This window comes from Ceratotherium simum, chromosome 29 (genome assembly GCF_057802395.1).
Source record: "Ceratotherium simum simum isolate JZ-2026a chromosome 29, ASM5780239v1, whole genome shotgun sequence".
NCBI classification, from domain to species: Eukaryota; Metazoa; Chordata; class Mammalia; order Perissodactyla; family Rhinocerotidae; genus Ceratotherium; species Ceratotherium simum.
The window spans coordinates 38,905,701-38,927,438 of record NC_141928.1 but is presented as its reverse complement, the minus strand read 5'-3'; the positions used below and the strand labels follow the sequence as shown (position 1 = coordinate 38,927,438).

General features: G+C 41.7%; 1 protein-coding gene across 3 annotated transcripts in view; it reads right to left on the bottom strand.

Moving 5' to 3' along the window:
* Window position 1: 1 nt before the first annotated feature.
* LOC106800717 (stimulated by retinoic acid gene 6 protein-like) overlaps window positions 2-21,738 on the bottom strand; it is a 49,517-nt gene continuing 27,780 nt past the window's right edge. For 2 of the 3 annotated variants that reach the window (XM_087419488.1, XM_087419487.1), the window contains 8 exons: window positions 20,414-20,567; window positions 6,878-6,953; window positions 4,618-4,699; window positions 4,227-4,275; window positions 3,644-3,761; window positions 2,418-2,537; window positions 987-1,150; window positions 2-263 (listed from right to left, as the gene is read on the bottom strand). In XM_087419488.1, the coding sequence (XP_087275614.1) occupies window positions 100-263; window positions 987-1,150; window positions 2,418-2,537; window positions 3,644-3,761; window positions 4,227-4,275; window positions 4,618-4,699; window positions 6,878-6,953; window positions 20,414-20,567 (927 nt within the window). In that variant the 3' untranslated portion in view covers window positions 2-99. Of the gene's footprint in view, window positions 264-986; window positions 1,151-2,417; window positions 2,538-3,643; window positions 3,762-4,226; window positions 4,276-4,617; window positions 4,700-6,877; window positions 6,954-18,821; window positions 19,162-20,413; window positions 20,568-21,738 lie in introns of those variants that run through there. The other variant, XM_087419489.1, reaches the window with a different exon arrangement.

Below are 21,738 nucleotides of genomic sequence, written 5' to 3'. Positions count from 1 at the left end.
TGTGGAGGAAGGGGGGTGGGGAAGGGTAACCTGGGACATCTCAGGAATCCCAGACAAGGCTTAGGGTACTTTTTCCTCTCATCCAACCCCAGTGTAGATTCAGACAGGAGACTTACCTGCTGACTGATTTAGGTACCAGTATTTGATGGCCTGCTGCAGCCTCCTCTCCCTGTGGCCTGTGATCAGGATGTGGCAAAAGCTGACAAGCACAGGGTTGGTATGATAATGATCCACATAGAGCATGCCAATCCATGCACTGTACCCTGAAAGCCAGAAGACAAGTCAGGCCAGGCAGTACAGCCCAGGATGGCCCAGTTCTTGCTTTTTATAACATAACTGCAGCATCACTTTGTTCCTAAATGGTGCCCGTGTCTTTGCTGAGAATCTAGAAAATAAGGTAGAAAGAGCTGGAAGAGTTCTTCGAGATCACATCCTAATCTATCCATTCCATGGGGAATTTGAAGCTCAAAGGGGCCAGGAGCCTCTGTGGCTAATAGGAGAAGGCATCGGTCATATAATGAATGGATGAGTGAGTGAATGGACACGGGCCAGAAACAGAACAAAAACCATTTCTGCTCCACAGAAGTGGCTGATTTTTGAGTATTGCAACCGAACAGACCGTTTTCTTAACTAAGTTTGTTTCCAACTAAGAATACCAGTAATTCTGAGATGTGTTCTTTCTCAGAAATTTTAGAGCTGTGCATTCATACGTTACCTTCTGTTTGGATAGAATTCCGCTACCTCTCACTGCCCTCCATGATACCTCAAAGGTCTGTCAAATGTGAGGTGTTGATAATAGCCTGAATTCGCTTCTGAATGAGTGTGTTTTTCCTACTCAGCTTCATAGCCTCCGTGGGAAGACAAGCTCTAAATATAAGTGAAGAGTGTGACCTGTGGGCCTCTGATACCCGACCTCCAGGCAGCTTCTACAAAGGTGCAAGGCCAGCCCTCCCCAGATGCATGGCCCTCGGGGGCTGGCCACTTACCCATGTCTGCTCCCTCATAGCCACTCTGCACGATGGTCCTGTCGATGCGGGCGATCAGCCACGTGCCCAGGATGCAGCTGATGAGCAGCCTGGAGAGGCAGGCACCCAGGCCCAGCAGCACGTTGTAGAAGAACAGAAAGTAGTTGAAGTTGTGGAACGCTTTCCTACAAACGGAAGCAGGCAGAGGGCAGCACCCTTTCAGTATGAGAAGGTGGCTAGGCAGGCGGGCTAGGGGCCCCCCAGACCTGTGTCAAATCCTACATCTCCTGTCTCCTAGCTGTGTGACCTCGTGCTGTAAGCAGGAGCTGACTGTCCCCACCTCACAGCACTACTGTGAGGACTGGCTCAGAAGCAGTGTAGGGGCACTGAGCCAGTGCTGGACAGATGTTACTGAGAACTGTCAAGTTTCATGGAATCCTTGGGTTTTGAGCTTTCCTGTATGATAAGAAATCTCATGTGGCTACAGCTGGTTTTGTGGTTCTAGCAGAGGTTGTGGCTTTCCCACTGTCTGTTGTGACAGTGACCTCCCCCCAGCTGGAACTGCTCCCAGTCCTCCAGATGAAACTTCCCACATGACCACCTGATCACGTGGTTTCCTGTTGCCTCTGGGATAAAGCCCCAACTCTGCATACTGAATTTCTGGGCCCTCTCTGAGAGGGGCCTTTCTGGCATTGTCACTTTGTGCCCACTCCCTGCCCCTCACCATCTAAGGCCACTGCACGGCCACCATATTGGATTCTCATTCTCCTCCCAACATGTCCTGCCCTTTCATGGCTTCCTGCCCACATTCATGCAGTGGGGGCTGCCAGCCATGCCCTCTCCTCATCTCTGCCTGCAGGAATCCGTCCATCCTACCCATCTCAGCTCAAATGACCCACCTGCACTTGGGTTAACACTCCTGCCTCTCCTCCTCCATTATTCATGTTTCTCTAGTAATTCTTCCATACCCTCTGGAGTCTACTGTCCCTGTGTGTCTGTGTCTGTCAGCTCCAGTGGACTGTGAGCTCCTCACAGGCAGGTGATGTAGGGATATCTCTGTATCCTCAATGCCCATGTTGTTTCCTTCACTAGTGAACGGCTTTGAATGAATGAATTGGAAAGGATTACCATGGGCCAGCACTATTGTTCTAAATTCGTATCTTAACATTTCATCCTCTGAACACCTCATGGAGGTATGCACAATTATTTGTAAAATGAGGAAGCTGAGGTTCATAGATGTTTAGTAAGGTCACACAAGGTCACATAGCTCATAAAGGATGGAGCCAGGACTTGGAGCCAGGCAGTTTGGCTCTAGCGCCCACTCCTGACACTGCCCCTCACCTTCTCAGAGAGTGCCGAGTCCGCCCAGGACCCTGCCACGGGTGGAGAGGAAGGCACGAGAGACTGCTGAAGCCAAAGCCCTGCAGTGCCCATTCCCTTCTCTGCCCTCACCTGTTGTTGAGAGCCAAGGGCTTCTGCTTGTCGGCTGTGCCCATCTTTGGTTGCAGGAAAAAGCTGGCAGCGATCCATACCTGCAGGATCATGAGACCCAGGATGATGGCTATGGTGATGCTGAAACATAGGGTGAGACCATCCTGAGGTGGGCTTGTCCACTCTTCCCAAGCCCTTCTTGAATGCCGGGTGATAAAGAGAGAGATGCTGACAGCCCGCCACACCAACAGTAGCATGAGCTTTATGCTTTCTGCCTACAGAGCATTTTCATGCCCATTGTGCAGATATGAAAATTGAGGCTCACAAAGGGGAGATGATTTTCCCAAAGCTACAGAGTCAGGTCTTCTGGCTCCAGAGCAGAACTCCAGGATTTAATTGATGTCCTTTGTCGAGAGGGGGCAGCTGGGATGAGTGGTTTCACAGCATGGGAATCCAAGAAAGGAATGGAGTTTTTAGAAGAGCTCACAAAAGCCATGGGACAGTGGACAGGGCAGGCTCTGCCTCAGACTCACAGGGAGCTCTAGAGGAGGATGGAACCAAGGAGCTCAGAGCAGGGAGGTCCCCAGACAGTACCACATCCCGTCTTTGCATCCTCCGAGCACCAATGTGGGGTGGGGTTAAATGAGGCTTTGGTTTCCATTGCCTAGCTCCCAATCCTGCCTCCTCCCCGTCCTTGGACAAATTGCTTAGCCTCTCTGTGCCTCTGTTTCCTCATCTGAAAAAATGGGGCTAACGTAAGCCCCAACCTCAAAGGTTTCTTAAGAGAAAAGACGCATAGTAAATTCTCAGTAATGTCAGCATTCACCTTTATCTTCCATATGGGTTAACTGAGGCTCAGAGAAGCAACTTACCCAAAGTCACACAGGTGATCTAAAACCTAAGCTCAGATTCCCTCTCTCCTTCCACTATACTGTCTTGTCTCTCACTCGACCTCTCTGAACCTCAATCTTCCCAGCTATAAAATGGACATACTTGTATCCACCCCCCCCCCGCCACACACACACACAATTGTGAGGACTCCATTCAACAGTGAGAGTGGAACCATTTTGTAAACTGTAAGGCTCCCACCCCTGTGAGTTGCTATGATGGTTCATCCCTGCATCAGAGTTGAGAGCATGGGGCCACAGGTTGGTGACAGCCCACAGGGAAGGGGCATTTTGGAGAGCAGCTGCAAGAGCCCACCAGCCCCCAGGCCCTGGGTAATGACAGAAAGCCCCAGCGCTTACGTCCCGATGCCCAGTCCTCGGAGCATCTCCAGGCCCTGCTTGTGGATGATGGGCAACACCAGGCCATACATGATGGCCAGGCCACACAGGCTCTGCACCACGTGGATGATGAGGTAGCCTGTGGGCCAAGGGAGGCAGTGGTCAGTCAAGCCCCTTCATGTTCCAGTCCTCGTGTTCCTCCCTGCATTCCTCCCTCCATCCTCCTCTCATCGAGGGCCCTGGCACTTTTGCTTATGCTGTTTCTTCTGCCTGACACCACTTCCCCTCTCTTCCTGCTGATCTCCTGCTCATCCTGCCAGGTGCAGTTCAAATGTCAACTCACCAGAAAGCATTTGTGCCCTACCCTGGGTGTGGATAGTCACTTCCCGCTCTGGGTCACCACCACCCTTAGCATATATGCCCTGTGGGCTCAGGACAGATGGTGATGATGATCTATATGTGTGTGCTTCTCCCTTCCTGAAGGTCCCTCGTGGAGGAGCTGGGGCTGCTTCTGCCTCACCTCTCTCCTCCTTGCCCACACCAGGACTCCACAGGTGCCCAGGGAATGCGTGTTGAGTTGAATGGGTCACGTGATGGCACTTACCCCACAGAATGTAGGCTATTTGCCAGCCAGAGTACCTTGCAATGGCCACCTGAGATTTAAAAAAAAAAGGGGGGTCTCTCTCAGAGGGGAGAAAACCTTGATTGCCTGTGACACACGTGTCCAGTATCCCTGTCTCATTTGAGGTTCACCCACCAACCCACTGAGGCATGTGATGTGATCATCCTCATTTTACAGATGAGGAAATGGAGGGCGGGATGGCGTAGTGACTTGTTCCGAGTCACTCAGCAGCAGAGCATACTAGAATGGAGGACACTGGACTCCCAGTCCGGGGCTCTTCCTCCCCCAGCTCCTGCCCCTGTCCGAGATGCAGGAGAGCAGGTTTTGGCAAATCACTTAGTGTCGCAGCAGAGAAAGACCTCTGCAGGCTTACCACACTCTCCGACGAGGAAGGATTGTGGAACTTCAAAGGGAGAAAGTGTTTATCTCCTGCCCACAACCTCTTCATGTGCTTTCTAGAGAAAAAGTGGGAAATTAGTAATGTCCATAATTATGGCACTTTCTGCACTTAGAGCTCAATAGATAATGGTTAATAAACCAAAAGGCCTTTGGAGGGAGATGGTGGGCAGCTCAGGCCCCTGAATTGACCACAGCTCGCGGGACGGTTCTGATCAGCCTTAAAACTCTTAAATTTAATATATTTTGTAAAAATAATATAGTTTCCTGTCTTAATGGAGACTGATTGTCACTGTTGAGGCTGTGTCTTTTATCTTCTTCATTTTGCTCTATTTTCTGATTTTTTCTGTGATGAATATGTATTACTTATGTAACAATATTTTAAAACAGATAAAGACAGAAAACCATTTTTAATGATAGCCCCACCTTATAACAACATAAAGGGAAATGAAAAGGGACCACCACCCTCACAATCCCACACCCCAGGAAATCCCATGTGCTAGTCTGGCCCTTTGCATAAAGATTAGGTTGGCATACTTATGATTATAGTCCACATTCACCTCTGTGTCCTCCTTTTTTCTTAACATCTTATCTCCAGCATTTTCCAGGTTGTTTTGAAATCTCATGACCACTTAATTGGGAAGACTTAGTATGAAATACGGGATGTATATTTATTACATGTTGAAATGATGATATCTGGGTTATGTTGGGTTAAATAAAATATATTATTAAATTGTTTTCACCCCCCCCTTTTGCCTTTTTAATAGTGTCTACTAGAAAATTCAGAATTGCATCTGTGGCTTTCATTGTGTTTCTGTTCAGCAGCACTGGAGTAGAGTGTGCTACCAGGAATACGAACACACATATAGATATATTTGCATAGAAAATGTCTGGAAGGATGCTCAGAGAATTAATACCAATATTTAGCTTTGGGGCAACAAAGTGGGGTCTGAATGGGAGGAAGACTTACTTTACACTATGTTTTTTGTAACATTTAAAAAAAAAGGCCTGTGTGTAGGTTGGAATAATGCTAAGAAAAATAAAAATAGTGGCACACTGCTAGTGCTTCCCAGTTTGTAGGGTGCTTTCCCCTCCAATATCTCATTTACCCCATGGTCCTGTAAAGGGACAGGGCAGGGATCATCACTCCCAGGCAACAGCTGTGGGAGGGAGAGGCCAGCCTGGACAGGAATGAGGCCTCCGCACCACAGGTGCCCTCTCTTCCCTGTACCTCAGTTGCCTTCCACCCACGTCCACACAGCCAGTTCTGCAGGGTCGTTGTCCCTGGTTGTGGTCAAATGCCTCACTGAAAATCTCCCAGACACTTGCAGACTAATGAAAGAAGGAGCAGACATATCCCTACATCAGACAGGGTGGGGAGAGCAGCAGTGTGCAGTCCACCCACGGGGTCCAGGGAGAAGAAAGCAGAGAGGGAGCAAGCTAGGGTGGGGATGGAGAGCTGGGGCCTCTTTGTGCCAGGAGAGTCTTCTCTTGGATGCCATCTGCAAGAGACCCACCCTTTGGACAGCCAGATGGAGAACATGTAAAGGCAGGATGCTCCGGGGCAGTGGGGATTGGCCCTGTGCTTCCTGTGAGTGAGTGTGAGTAGAGACTGAGCCAGCAAGAGAGAGGGGCAGAGACAAAGGCAGAGAGACAGAAAAGGGAGCAGTAGATACCTAAAATTCTACTGCTGTCTGCACGCAAATGCTGGTTACATGCTGAAGGCCGTCCCCTCCTCCTGCACTGCTGTTCTCGCACCTCCTGCACCTGGTCCCCTTGACCCAATCTCCTGTGAGGTCCCCTTGAGCCAGATTCATCTGCTGGGAGCCCAGTGTGATTGGTTCTGGAGAGCAGGGCAGATGTGATAGCCAACAGAGATGCCAGAGTATACAAGAAATGACAAAGTCTGTGGGGTCAGAAGACATGATCGGCTGCTAATGGCTTGGGTTACGTTGTTGAGTCTCAGCTTTCTGAGCTGTAAAAATGGAGATGAAAGTACCCCTCAGGGTTGTGGGACAATCAAAAGATTCTAGCACAATGTCTAGATGATAGTAGAAGCTCAAATCAGTAGCTGTTGTTTGGTTTTTTTCTTACTACCAATCGATGTGGTTGTCCTAGACCTTGCATACACTCCTGGTTCCGCTGCGGCCACTGCTGGCACTGCTTGGGAATTCTTAGGAAAGTCTGTCAGATGCTTTCCTGGCTGAAGACACAAATGACTCGCAGAGCCCTCTCACCTGTAACAGGCCAAAATGTGAAACAGGTAGCTCACACACGTAAGGGAGGCAGGCAAAATGGTCACCACCCAGACTCCTGAAATAGAAAAAGTGATAGGAGAGGCTTCAGAAGATGAACCAGAAACAGTATTTTCAAAATGCAGAAACACATCAGAAAGGCCTGGGCAAAAAATATTGTACTTCCTTTAACACATTTCTTGTGTAAATAAAGTTTTGCTCATATTTCTGTTTCATTTTAGCCACACACACCCTTGATATAATTTATTTCCTGCACAATCCTTCCTTTGGTATTAATATTTTCAATCTACAGTGAGTAACAGGAAGAGAAAATTATGGGGTATACACATCACAGGTTGCTTCCATCCTTGTAAAACCATTAATAGTTGAACTTCTGGGTGGTGACCCACCTCCAGTTAAATATCAACCACGTGCAAGGATAACTGGAATCGAGAGGTCTTGACTATTCATTCATCTTCTTTCAACAAGTTTTTAATATTTTGTATCTAATTTGCTTTTAGAGGGATTCTGTGTATTAGAGAGAGAGGGATGGAGAAACAGGGAAGGAAGATTTGTGGGTGTAAAAGCTTCCATACAAGCTGATTCTCAATATGTGCAGAGAAAGCATTTTAAAAAATCCAACACCTCTTATAATTAAAAACACTCCACAAACTAGAAATAGAAGGCAATTTCTTCAACCTGATAAAAAGCGTCTGCAAAAAAACCCACAGCTAACATCATACGTAAGGGCAAAAGTCTGACGGTTTTCCCCCTAAGTTCAGGAATGAGAAAATCAATGTCTGCTCTCACCACTTCTATCCAGCATTGTACTGGAGGGTCTAGCCAGGGCGATTAGGCAAGAAAATGCATCCTGACTACAAAGAAAGAAAATAAAGCTATCTCTATTCACCAATGACTATATACATAAATATAAAATGATATATATGAATATATAGAATATATATATGAATACTGATATATATGAATATATAGAAAATCCTAGGGAATAAAAAAAGTTGACATAAATGAGTTCAGCAAGCTTGCAGGACACAAGACCAATACATAAAAATCACTTGTATTTCTGTACACTAGCAATGAATGATCTGAAAATGAAGTAAGAAAACACTGCATTTGCAATAGTATTAAAAAGAATGAAATACTTAAGAATAAATTTAGCAAAAGAAGTATACAACTTGTACACTGAAAACTACAAAGATTGTTGAAAGAAATTAACAAAGACCTAAGTTAATGGAAAGACATCCCACTTTCGTGTGCTGGATGTTCTTTGTTAACATGGCAATACTTCCTAAATTATCTACAGATTCAACCCAATCCCTATCACATTTCAATGCTATTTTTGCATAAATTGATGAGCTAATATTAAAATTCATATTAAAATGAAGGGACCCAGAATACGCAACACAATCTTGAAAAAGAACAAAATTGCAGGACTCACATTTCTTGATTTCAGTCTTACTACAAATTGACAGTAATGAAAACAGTGTGGTACGCCAGAAGGATAGAAAAATAGTTCAATGGAATAAACTGCAAATCCAGAAGTAAACCCTCATTGTCAATGTATTTTCAACAAGGATGAGAAGACAATTCAATGGGAAAAGAATATGCTTTTCAACAAATGCTGCTGGGACAACTGATATTCACATGCAAAACACTGAAGTTAGACCCTTACACCATCTACAAAAATTAACTCAAAATGGATCGTAGGCTTAAATTGTAAGACCTAAAATTATAAAAGTCTCAGAAGAAAATATGAAAGTAAATCTTTGTGATCTTGGGTTAGGAAATGGTTTCTTAGATATGTTGGATATGTTGGACTTCATCAAAACTAAAAACATTTGTGTTTCAAAAGACACCATCAAGGTTTAACATTCGCAAATCAATCAACGTAAGACACCACATTAATAAAATGAATAAAAATCACATGATCATCTCAATAGATGCAGAGAAAGCATTTGACAAGATACAGCATCCATTTATGATAAAAACTCTGAATAAAATGGGTATAGAAGGAAAGTACCTCAACATAATAAAGACCATATATGAGAAACCCACAGCTAATATCATCCTCAATGGTGAAAAACTGAAAGCTATCCCTCTAAGAACAGGAACCAGACAAGGAGGCCCACTGTCACCACTCCTATTTAACATAGTACTGGAAGTCCTAGCCAGAGCAATCAGGCAAGAGAAAGAAATAAAAGGGATCCAAATTGGAAAGGAAGAAGTGGAACTGTCACTATTTGCAGATGACATGATTTTATATATAGAAAACCCTAAAGAATCCACCAGAAAACTTTTAGAAGTAATAAACGAATATGGTAAAGTTGCAGGATACAAAATCAACATACAAAAATCAGTTGCATTTCTGTATACTAACAACGAAGTAGCAGAAAGAGAAATTAAGAATACCATCCCATTTACAATTGCAACAAAAAGAATAAAATACCTAGGAATAAACTTAACTAAAGAGGTGAAAGATCTGTACACCGAAAACTATAAAACATTTCTGAAAGAAATTGAAGAAGACACAAAGAAATGGAAAGATATTCTGTGCTCTTGGATTGGAAGAATTAACATAGTTAAGATGTCCATACTTCCTAAAGCAATCTATAGATTCAATGCAATCCCTATCAAAGTTCCAACAACATTTTTCACAGAAATAGAACAAAGAATCCTAAAATTTATATGGAACAACAAAAGACCCCAAATAGCTAAAGGAATCCTGAGAAAAAAGAACAAAGCTGGAGGTATCATACTCCCTGATTTCAAAATATACTACAAAGCTATAGTAACCAAAACAGCATGGTACTGGCACAAACACACACACACAGATCAATGGAATAGAATCGAAAGCCCAGAAATAAACCCACACATCTATGGACAGCTAATCTTTGACAAAGGAGCCAAGAACATACAATGGGGAAAAGAAAGTCTCTTCAACAAATGGTGTTGGGAAAACTGGATAGCCACATGCAAAAAAATGAAAGTAGACCCTTACCTCATACCATACACAAAAATAAACTCCAAATGCATTAAAGACTTGAATATAAGACCTGAAACTGTGAAACTTCTAGAAGAAAACATAGGCAGTATACTCTTCAACATCGGTCTTAGCAACATCTTTTCAAACACCACGTCTGACCGGGCAAGAGAAACAATAGAAAAAATAAACAAATGGGACTACATCAAACTAAAAATCTACTGCACAGCAAAGGAAACCATCAACAAAATGAAAAGACAACCTAACAATTGGGAGAAGATATTTGCAAACCATACTTCTGATAAGGGCTTAATCTCCAAAATATATAAAGAACTCATGCATCTCAACAACAAAAAAACTACCAACCCAATTAAAAAATGGGCAAAAGACCTGAACAGACATTTCTCCCAAGAAGATATACAGATGGCCAACAGACACATGAAAAGATGTTCAAAATCACTAACTATCAGGGAAATGCAAATCAAAACTACAATGAGATATCACCTCACGCCCATCAGAATGGCTATAATTAACAAGACAGGAAACAACATGTGTTGGAGAGGATGTGGAGAGAAGGGAACCCTCATACACTGCTGGTGGGAGTGCAAACTGTTGCAGCCACTATGGAAAACAGTATGGAGATTCCTCAAAAAATCAAGGATAGAACTACCATATGATCCAGCTATTCCACTGTTGGGTATTTATCCAAAGAACTTGAAAACACCAATTTGTAAAGGTGCATGCACCCCTGTGTTCATTGCAGCGTTATTCACAATAGCCAAGACTTGGAAGCAACCTAAGTGCCCATCAAGGGACGAATGGATAAAGAAGATGTGGTATATAAACACAATGGAATACTACTCAGCCATAAGAAACGATGAAATCCAGCCATTTGTGACAACATGGATGGACATTGAGGGTATAATGCAAAGTGAAATAAGTCAGAGGGAGAAGGTCAAATACCGTATGATTTCCTTCATTAAGTAGTAGATAATAACAACAATAAACAAACGCATAGAGACAGAGATTGGATTGGTGGTTACCAGAGGGGAAGGGGGGAGGGAGGAGGGTGAAAGGGATAATTCGGTACATGTGTGTGGTGATGGGTTATAATTAGTATTTGGGTGGTGAACATGATGTAATCTATGCAGAAATAGAAGTATAATGATGTACACCTGAAATTTATACAATGTTATAAACCAATGTTACTGCAATAAACAAAACATTAAAAAAAAGACACCATCAAAAAAGTGAAAAAGCAACTCACAGAATGGGAGAAAATATTTGCAAATTACATCTCTCGAAGGGATTTGTGTATTGAATATATAAAGAACTCTTACAGCTCAATAATAAGTCAACAAATGACCCAATTTAAAAATGGGCAAAGAATTTCGATAGACGTTACTCAAGGAACATGTACAAATGGCCAATAAGTACATGAGAAGATGCTCAACATCATTAATCATCAGGGAAATGCAAATCAAAACCACAATGAGATACCACTTCACACTTACTAGATGGCTATAATAAAAAAGGCAGATACTAACAAGTGTTGGTGAAAATATGGAGAAATTGGACTCCTCATACATCACTGGTGGAAATACACAGTGATGCAGCTGCTTTTGAAAACAGTCTGGCAATTCCCTGAAAGGTTAAACATAGTTACCTTATGATCCAGAATTCCACTCCTAGGTACATAACCAACATATATGAAAACATATGAAAAATGTGCAGATGAATGTTCAAAGCAGTATTACTCATAAAAGCCAAAAAGTTGAAACCACCCAAATTTCCATCAACTGATGAATGGATAAATACAATGTGGTATATTCATACAACAAGATAAAATTCAGCAATAAAAAAGAATGAAGTTCAGACACATGCTGTGACATAGTTGAACCTTTAAACATTTTGCTATGTGAAAGAAGGCAATCAGAAAGGGCCACATATTGTATGATTCCATTTCTATAAAATGTCCAGAGTAGGCAAATCCATAGAGCCAGAAAATAGTGGTTATCTAGGGCTGAGAGAGTGGAGGAGAAATGGGGAGTGATTGAAAATGGTGATGATTGCTTTTTAGGGTGATGAAAATGTTCTAAATTTGATTGTGGTGATGGTTGCCCAACCTTAAGAATGTGCTGAAAACCAGTGCATTGTATACTTTAAATGGGTGAATTGTATGGTATGTGAATTGTATCTTCATAAAGGTGTTTTAAAAAGAAGGAAAAAAGAAAGCTGACTGCCATTCCTTTCAAGTTTCAAATGTGTCTTTGTTCCATCATCACCAGGATTAGACAAAGACAACTGCTATATCCCAAACCTCAACCAACACAAAGGATGAGGGTAAAAGGCCATAAATCAACCTTCTGGGGATGCAGGGGAGCCGTCCTTAGAAGGGAAGGATAGGAAGAGTCTGGCCACAGGAAGAGTGAGTGCAGACTTGCTCCAGCCAGCATCAAGAACACGAGTGAATACCTTTAATTTAGTGCCTTCATCTTCCCCAAGGGGAAGCACGTTCACCTTAAAAGTCTCTCTTGGCAAGAGGGTAGCTCTTTAAAGCTGGAGGAGATCGAGATAGAGTGAAAATTTTATGCTTTGATCCTCAAAGTGCTTAAATGTGAGAAATATGTCAAAGAGGGAATAAAACATTGAGTGAATACGGTGATATTTTTACTACAATTCACCCAGACCAAGAAGCAGGTTGGTATTAAAAACTTGCCCAGAGCAAGGGATGGAAATGTGATTTTTTTTAAAAATATCCAAATGTTTTATTCAGTTGAGGATTATTTTTGAAGGTCTATTTATAGTGTTTGCCATGGTTCCAATAAAATAAGGATCAGATGAGGGATAACTAGTGGTTTTATGAATTTGCTCACCATCAAGAATTAGGAAAAAGAATAATTGTGGGGCCCTTTATGTAACAGGTTCTCATGAGAGTGTTTTTTATCAATGTCATAATAGTTTATAACATTGTGAAATTTTAGTTGTACATTATTGTTTGTCAGTCGCCATATAAATGCGCCCCTTCACCTCTTGTGCCCATCCCCAAACTCCCTTCCCCCTGGTAACCACCAAACTGTTCTGTCTGTGTGTTAGTTTATCTTCCACATATGAGTGAAATCATACAGTGTTTGTCTTTGTCTGGTTTATTTCACTCAACATAATACCATCAAGGTCCATCCATGTTGTTGCAAATGGGACGATTTTGTCTTATTTTATGGCTGAGTAGTATTCCATTGTATATATATACCACATCTTCTTTATCCAATCATCAGTCAAGGGACTTGGGTTACTTCCATGTCTTAGCTATGGTGAATAATGCTGCAATGAACTTACGGGTGCATAAACCTTTTTGGATTGTGGATTTAAGGTTCGGCGGGTAGATACCCAGTAGTGGGATAGCTGGATCATAAAGTATTTCTATTTTTAATTTTTTGAGGACACTCCATACTGTTTTACATAGAGGCTACGCCAATTTACATTCCCCCCAGCAGTGAATTAGGGTTCTCATTTCTCCACAGCCTCTCCAGCAATTGTTGTTTTCTGTCTTGGTGATTATAGCCATTATAACGGGTGTAAGATGATATCTTAGTGTGGTTTTGATGCATTTCCCTGATGATTAGTGATGTTGAACATCTTTTCATGTGCCTATTGGCCATCTATATATCTTCTTTGGAGAAGTGTCTGTTCATTTCCTCTGCCCATTTTTTGAACAAGTTTTTTTGTTGTTCAGTTGTGTGAGTTCTTTATATATTGTGGAGATTAATCCCTTCTTGGATATATGATTTGCAAATATTTTTTACCAGGTGGTGGGTTGCCTATTCATTTTCATCCTGGTTTCATTTGCCTTCTAGAAGCTCTTTAATTTGATGAAGTCCCACTTGTTTATTTTTTCTTTTGTTTCCCTTGTCCAAGTAGACATGGAATTGAAAAGATCACTTTATAACTGATGATGAATAGTATACTGCCTCTATTTTCTTCCAGGAGTTTTGTGGTTTCAGGTCTCACCTTCAGGTCTTTGATCCATTTTGATTTTTGTGAATGGAGAAAGAGGATGATCTACTTTCATTCTTTTCCAAGTGGCTGTCCAGTCTTCCCAGCACCATTTATTGAAGACGCTTTCCTTTCTCCATTGTATGTTCTCAGCTCCTTTGTTGAAAATTACGTTCCCGTATATATGAGGTTTTATTTCTGGGCTTTCAATTCTGTTCCATTGATCTGTGTGTCTGTTTTTGTACCAGTACCATGCTGTTTTAATTACTATCACTTTGCAGTATGTTTTGAAGTCAGGGATTGTGATGCCTCCAGCTTTGTTCTTTTTTCTCAGGATTGCTTTAGCTATTTGGGGTCTTTTATTGTCCCATATGAATTTTAGCATTCTTTGTTCTATTTCCGTGAAGAATGTCCTTGGGATTCTGATTGGGATTGCATTGAATCTGTAGATTGCTTTAGGTAATATGGACATTTTAACTACATTTATTCTTCCAATCCATGTGCATGGAATATTTTTCCATTTCTTTATGTCATCATTGATTTCACTCAATAATGTCTTATAGTTTTCTTTGTACAGGTCTTTCACTTCCTTGGTTAAATTTATTCCTAGATATTTTATTCTTTTTGTTGCAGTTGTAATTGGGATTGTCTTCTTGAGTTCTCTTTCTGTTAGTTCGTTGTTGGCATACAGCAATGCACCCGATTGTTGTAAGTTGATTTTGTACCCTGCAACTTTGCTGTAGTTGTTGATTATTTCTGATAGTTTTCCAATGGATTCTTTAGGGTTTTCTATATATAAGATCATGTCACCTACAAACAGCGAGAGTTTCACTTCTTCGTTGCCTATTTGTATTCCTTTTAATCTTTTTTCTTGCCTAATTGCTCTGGCCAGAACCTCCAGTGTTATGTCAAATAAGAGTGGTGAGAGTGGGCACCCTTCCCTGTCTTGTTCCTGTTTTCAGAGAGAGGGCTTTCAGTTCTTCCCCATTGAGTATGATGTTGGCTGTGGGTTTGTCATATATGGCCTTTATTATGTGAAAGTACTCTCCTTTTATACCCGTTTTTTGACAGTTTTTATCATAAACAGATATTGAATCTTGTCAGATGCCTTCTCTGCATCTATTGAGACGATCATATGGTTTTTATTCCTCGTTTTGTTAATGGGGTGTAACACACTGACTGATTTGCGGATATTGAACCATCCGTGTCCCTGGTATAAATCCCACTTGATCATGGTGTATGATCTCTTTAATGTATTGCTGTATTCAGTTTGCCAATATTTTGTTGAGGACATTTGCATCTATGTTCATCAGGGATATTAGTCTGTAGTTTTCCTTCTTAGTATTGTCTTTGTCTGGCTTTCGTATCAGGGTGATGTTGGCCTCGTAGAATGTGCTGGGAAGTGTTCCATCTTCCTCTATTTTTTGAAATACTTTGAGAAGGATCGGTGTTAAATCTTCTTTGAATGTTTGGTAAAATTCTCCAGAGAAGCCATCTGGTCCTGGACTTTTATTTTTTGGGAGGTTTTTGATTACTGTTTCAATCTCTTTACTTGTGATTGGTCTATTCAGGTCCTTTATTTCTTCTTGACTCAGTTTTGGGAGGTTGTATGAGTCTAAGAATTTATCTATTTCTTCCAGATTGTCTAATTTATTGGCATCTAGTTTTTCATAGTATTCTCTTATAATCTTTTGTATTTCTGTGGTATCCATTGTAATTTCTCCTTTCTCATTCCTAATTTTACTTATTTGAGCCTTCTTCCTTTTTTTCTTGGTGAGTCTGGCTAAGGGTGTGTCAATTTTATCATCTCAAAGAACTAGCTCTTTGTTTCATTGATCCTTTCTACTTTTTTTTTGGTTTCGATTTCATTTATTTCTGCTCTGATTTTATTATTTCCCTCCTTCTGCTGACTTTGGGCTTTGTTTGTTCTTCTTTTTCTAATTCTGTTAGGCATAGTTTGAGGTTGCTCATTTGGGCTTTTTCTTGTTTGTTAAGGTGGGCCTGTATTGCTATGAGTTTACCTCTCAGGATCGCTATTGCTGCATCCCATATGAGTTGGTACGGTGTATTTTCATTTTCATTTGTCTCCAGATATGATTTGATTTCTCCTTTACTTTCATCAATGATCCATTGGTTGTTCAGTAGCATGTTGTTTAGTCTCCACATTTTTGTCACTTTCCCAGTTTTTTTTCTTGTAGTTGATTTCTAGCTTCATGGTGTTATGGTCAGAAAAGATGCTTGTTATGATTTCAGTCTTCTTAAATTTATAAAGGCTTGCCTTGTTTCCCAACACATGGTCTATTCTTGAGAATGTTCCATGTGTACTTGAGAAGAATGTGTAATCTGCTGTGTTTGAATGGAGTGCTCTCTATATATTTATTAAGTCATCTCATCTAGTTTTTCACTGAAGTCCATTATTTCCTTATTGACTTTCTGTCTGGATGATCTATCCATCGACGTAAGTGGGGTGTGAAGATCCCCCACTATTATTGTGTTGTTGTTAATATCTCCTTTTAGGTTTGTTAATAGTGGCTTTAGGTACTTTGGTGCTCCTATGTTTGGTGCATATATATATATATAAGTGATATGTCTCCTTGGTGGAGTGTCCCTTTTGTCATTATATATTGCCCCTCTTTGTCTCTCATCACTTGTTTTATCTTGAAGTCTACTCTGTCTGATATAAGTATGGCAACACCTGCTTTCTGTTTGCCATTAGCTTGGAGTACTGTCTTCCATCCTTTCACTCTGAACCTGTGTTTGTCTTTAGAGCTGTGTTTCCTGGAGGCAGCATATTCTTGGGTCATGTTTTTTAATCCATCCCACCACTCTGTGTCTTTTGATTGGAGAGTTCAGTCCATTTACATTTAGGGTAATTATTGATATATGAGGGCTTATTATTGCTATTTTATCGCTCATTTTCCTGTTCTTTTACATTTCTTCTGTTTCTCATTCCGTGTGTTTTGGACTACCAATTCAGTTTGGTAGCTCTGTATGGAGGTTCTCTTAGTTTTTATTTATCCTGTGTGACTTTGTTCTGATTATTTGGTTAGTGGTGTCCATGAGTGTTGTATAAAAAAATCCCATATATGTGATAGTCCATTTTTTGGTGGCCTCTTATTTCCTTAGATTAAGTCAATTCCATCCATTTCCTCTTCCCCTTCTAAGTTATTGTTATCACAGCTTATTCCATCTTGTGTTGTGATTGTGTTTAAAGTGATGATGTTATATTTATTTTTGGTGTTTTCCTTCCCTTGATCTTTGGTTTTATAATTAAGTGTTTGCTAATCTATTCTGATAGAGAGCTGCAATTTTTCTGGTTTTGTCGACCTATTTTCTTCCTTGTTCAAAACTTTGTATCTCCTTTCTCTTTTTTTCCTCAGGCATGAGGGCCTTCTTGACCACTTCTTGTACTTGGGGTCTTGTGGCAATGAACTCCCTTAGCTTTTGTTTATCTGGGATAGTTATTATTTATCCATCACATCTGAAGGACATTTTCACTGGGTAGAAGATTCTTGGCTGAAAGTTTTTGTCTTTCACAATTTTGAATATATCATTCCACTCTCTCCTAGCCTGTAAAGTTTCTGTCAAGAAACCGGCTGAGGCCCTGATAGGAATTGCTTTGTACGTTTTTTTTTCTCTTGCTGCCCTTAATATTTTGTTGTTGTTGTTGACTTTTGCCAGCTTTACTACTATATGCCTTGGAGAGAGTCTGTTTATATTGATATATTTAGGTGATCTATTGATTTCATTCACTGGTATTTCCAGCTCCTTCCCCAGGTTTGGGAAGTTCTCAGCTATTATTTCTTTGAACAAGTTCTCTGCTCCTTTTTTCCTTCTCTTCTCCCTCTGGAATACCTATAATCCTTATGTTGGATTTCCTGATTGAGTGGGATATTTCTTGGAGAGTTTCTTCATTTCTTTTTAGTCTTAGTTCTCTTTCCTCCTCCATCTGGAGCATTTCTGTATTGCTGTCCTCAATATTGCTAATTCTTTCCTCCACATTGTCAGGTGTGATGCTTAGGGCCTCCAGATTTGTCTTTGTCTCCTCTATTGTGTTTTTCATCTCTAAGATTTCTGATTGGTTTTTATTTTTTATTTTTGTGAGGAGATCAGCCCTGTGCTAACATCTGCCAATCCTCCTCTTTTTTGCTGAGGAAGACTGGTCCTGGGCCAACATCAGTGCCCCTCTTCCTCTACTCTACATGGGACGTCGCCACAGCATGGCTTAACAAGCGGTGCATCGGTCCGCACCCGGGATCTGAACCAGTGAACTCTGGGCCGCTGCAGTGGAGCACGCACACTTAACCACTTGCACCACTGGGCCAGCCCCGATTGGTTTTTCTTTATAGTTTCAATCTCTTTTGTGAAGAAGTTCCTGCTTTCATTGAACTGTCTATCTGCATTTTTCTTGTAACTCGTTGAGCTTTTTTATGATAGCTATTTTGAATTCTCTGTCATTAAATTATAAATTTCCGTGCCTTCAGGATTGATTTCTGGGTGCTTGTCATTTTCTTCTGGTCTGGAGATTTAATAGATTTTTGCATACTGTTTGATGGTATGGGTTTGTTTTTCCTCATAATGATAATATCTGGTCACAGTTTCCACCTGCTGCCACTGGGTGGGGGTCAAGAACTGTGCATTTTGAGCCCTCTGCGATCTGTGGGCACTCTGGCCTATGGATGAGCTGAAGCTCCAAGCGGGAGGAAGGGCGCTTTCCTTCCCCTGCCCGATCCTGGGGGGTTCTTGCTCTTCCCTTGCTATCTGCTCTTCTGGGGTGTGGCTTGATGAAGACACCCCCTCAACAGTTCGGTCACCTCCGTGTGGGAGTTTCCCACGGGCCGTGAGGAAAGTTGGAGACCGACAGTTTTCCCATGGAGGGCTGCCCCTCCCCCTGAGAGCAGTGCGGTCCTGGTCCCGGGTTCACTGCTGTTGGGGATGGAGAGCAGTTCTTCTTACCTCCTTCCACTTCCATCAGGGGTTCCAGCACCTCCGCCTTCAGATGTATGGCTGCTTGGGTCTCTCAGACATCTTTTGTGTTGTGTGAGTGTCCTCTGTTGGTATATGAATGTCTTTTTTGTTCTATCTTAGTCAGGGAGAGTCTAAGAGGAGAGCTCACTCCACCATGATGCTGATGTCACCTGGAAATGTGAATTTTTAAAAGTATGACTTGGCATGAGTGTTACTGAAATTTAAGATTAAAATATGCTCGCTGAGTGTTATATTCAAGGATTCATCAGGCTGAACATAAATCCACATTAAAGATGAATAAAAATGCTCAAGGGCAACAATAAAATAATAAAAAAAAATAATAATAAATAAAATAAAATAAAATATGGTAACATGAAAGAAGCAGTACCTGCCTCAGCGTTCACGTAAAAGGTAACTTTCCATATCACATATATGTAAGGGAATTGTCCTCAAATAATTCATAGTAGATCTATTCCCCTCTGGTTTTGATATTCTACTAGCTTATGAATCTTAAGTAAAAATATCATTTGCATCACTTGTTTCATGGCTTAAGGAACATTTGGTAATTTATAGCTATCAAATATCAGAGCTCAAAGGCTTGCGGAAACCATTTAGTACCCCATCCAAGCCCATTTTAAAGATGAGAAACTGAGGCCAGGAGAGGGGACCTGGCTAGTCAAATGACACAGAGTGAGTTTATCCTGACATCTTGTCCAGGGTCCTTTTTCCTCAGGGAATAGTGAAGAACTCTCCCCCCTCCATGGGCAAGGGACATGTAATTAGAATATGTCATTTTCAAAGAAAGGTGAAGTGGTTGCTAGGGATGGAATGTTTTTGTCTCCCCCAAATTCATATGTTGAAACCCCAATCCCCAATGTGATGGTGTTTGGAGATGGGGCCTTTGGGAGGTAATTAGGTCATGAGGATGGAGCCCTCATGATGGGATTAGTGCCCTTATAAGAAGAGACATGAGAGAGCCTCCTTCCTCTCCTTGTTCTCCAGCATGTGAGGATACAAAGACAAGATGGCACCTGCAAACCAGGAAGCAGGCCCTCTCCACACACCAGATCTGCCAGCACCTTGATCTTGAACTTCGCAGCCTCCAGAACTCTGAGAAATAAACATTTGTTGTTTATACCACCCAGTCTATTTCTTATAGCAGCCTGACCTAAGAAATAAAATTTGAAAGATACAAATAAACTTTTCATATAATCTTAAAGAAAAGTCAAGACTTCATGTTTTATTTTTTCCAAAGTGAAAAATATATCATGATTTTACTACTTCCCAGTGGCATCAAAACAAAATAGGCTATTTAAGATGAGAAAATTCTCAGAGCATGTTCAATTCAGCCCCAAATAGGTTTTACAAAATGGCCTGTGTCCTGACCCCACTGACCTTCTAGTCAATGCAGGCAGGCAATTATCAGTTGTAACACATTCTTCTCCAACACCAGTCACCTCATGCAGGTAATAGCAATACTAGCAGCAATAATCACTCCAGGTGTGCACCTGCCAGCAGTTACAATTCCCTCTCTGTTTCCCACACAGGTGGCAGGAACAAAGGTGGCATGATGGTTTTACCTTCGGCAACGCTCATCAGCTCCTTCACCTGCAGGATGACTGGGGTCAGGGTCCCCGTCTGGTTCACGGAGGTGAGGTAGCTCTCCAATTCACCTTCAAACATGTCCAGCTCATCTCTCACATACACGAACATGTAGAACTCAATGGCAATGAACTGGGGACATAGAGCAAACATTTCAAAGTCTCACCTGAGTCCAGCTCAGTATGTGAACAACATATGGGTCTCTGGTTTTGAGGCCAAAACTCTTCAAAATTTGTAACTCATCTGAAATAGACTCTAGATTGGCTATACTGAGATGAACAGGATTGTGATTTCTTTGGAGAAAGGAGTCACTCCACACTCTGTTCTTCACCCTACAGCACACAAGACCACGCCTCACAAGGGCTCAAGGAACTTTTCAAACATTAGTGAAATCAGAGTGAAGTGAATGGCTCACTTTGAATAAGGGGTGACATTGGGGACAATTCCAGCCATATCTCTCACTGTTCCCCCTCTTGCATCTTGGTGGTAACCAAATTGGAGAAGGTACCACTTCCTGTACACATATCATGCTTGCTCACTCGCACCATCCTGTCCTCATGCCTTCTATCGTCATGCCAATGCTTCTAGAGTTCCTGCTGCCATTTTACTTCACCAGCCGAATCTTGTTTATCTCTGAATGTGGAGCTCAAATGCTGTTGTCTTCAGGTAGCTTCATAATTCACTAACCTTCCAGAACACTTTCACCTTTCCTTTTTCTCTCTTTAGATGGCAGGTACTTCATACCATCTTCTCTCCTTCTCTTAGACCATGGGCTTCTCCAGGCCAAGACTCTCTCTTCCAGCTCTTAGCATAGTGCTTGCCATAGAGTAGATAACCAATAAAATTTAAGAAACACAATAACTCCAAGTGAGTTATTTATTGTTGCAAAGAATTCTAGTTGTCCATTAAAATCCATTCACCCTTACTTTGGGCACAAAGCTGGACTACATTTTCCAGCCTCCCTTGAGTTAGATGTGGCCACGTGTCAAGGTTCTTGCCAAAGGAAGAGGAATGGGAGGAATGTGTGCTGCTTCCACACGGCCTTTGAAAACCTCCCACATGCATTTCTCCACACACTTTCCCCTTCTGCTCACTGGCTGCAGATGGTGAGGGTTCTTGGGGATGATGAAGGCACATGATGGAAGAATCTGGATTATGGAATAGCACATGGAGAACTGCTGCCTCCCAACCTGACCACCACTCAACATTGCTATGTGGGCAAAAATATATGTGGTGTTAAGTCACTGAAATTTGGGGGTTTATGTGGTACTTCAGCATAACCTAAGTAATATATTCAACTAAA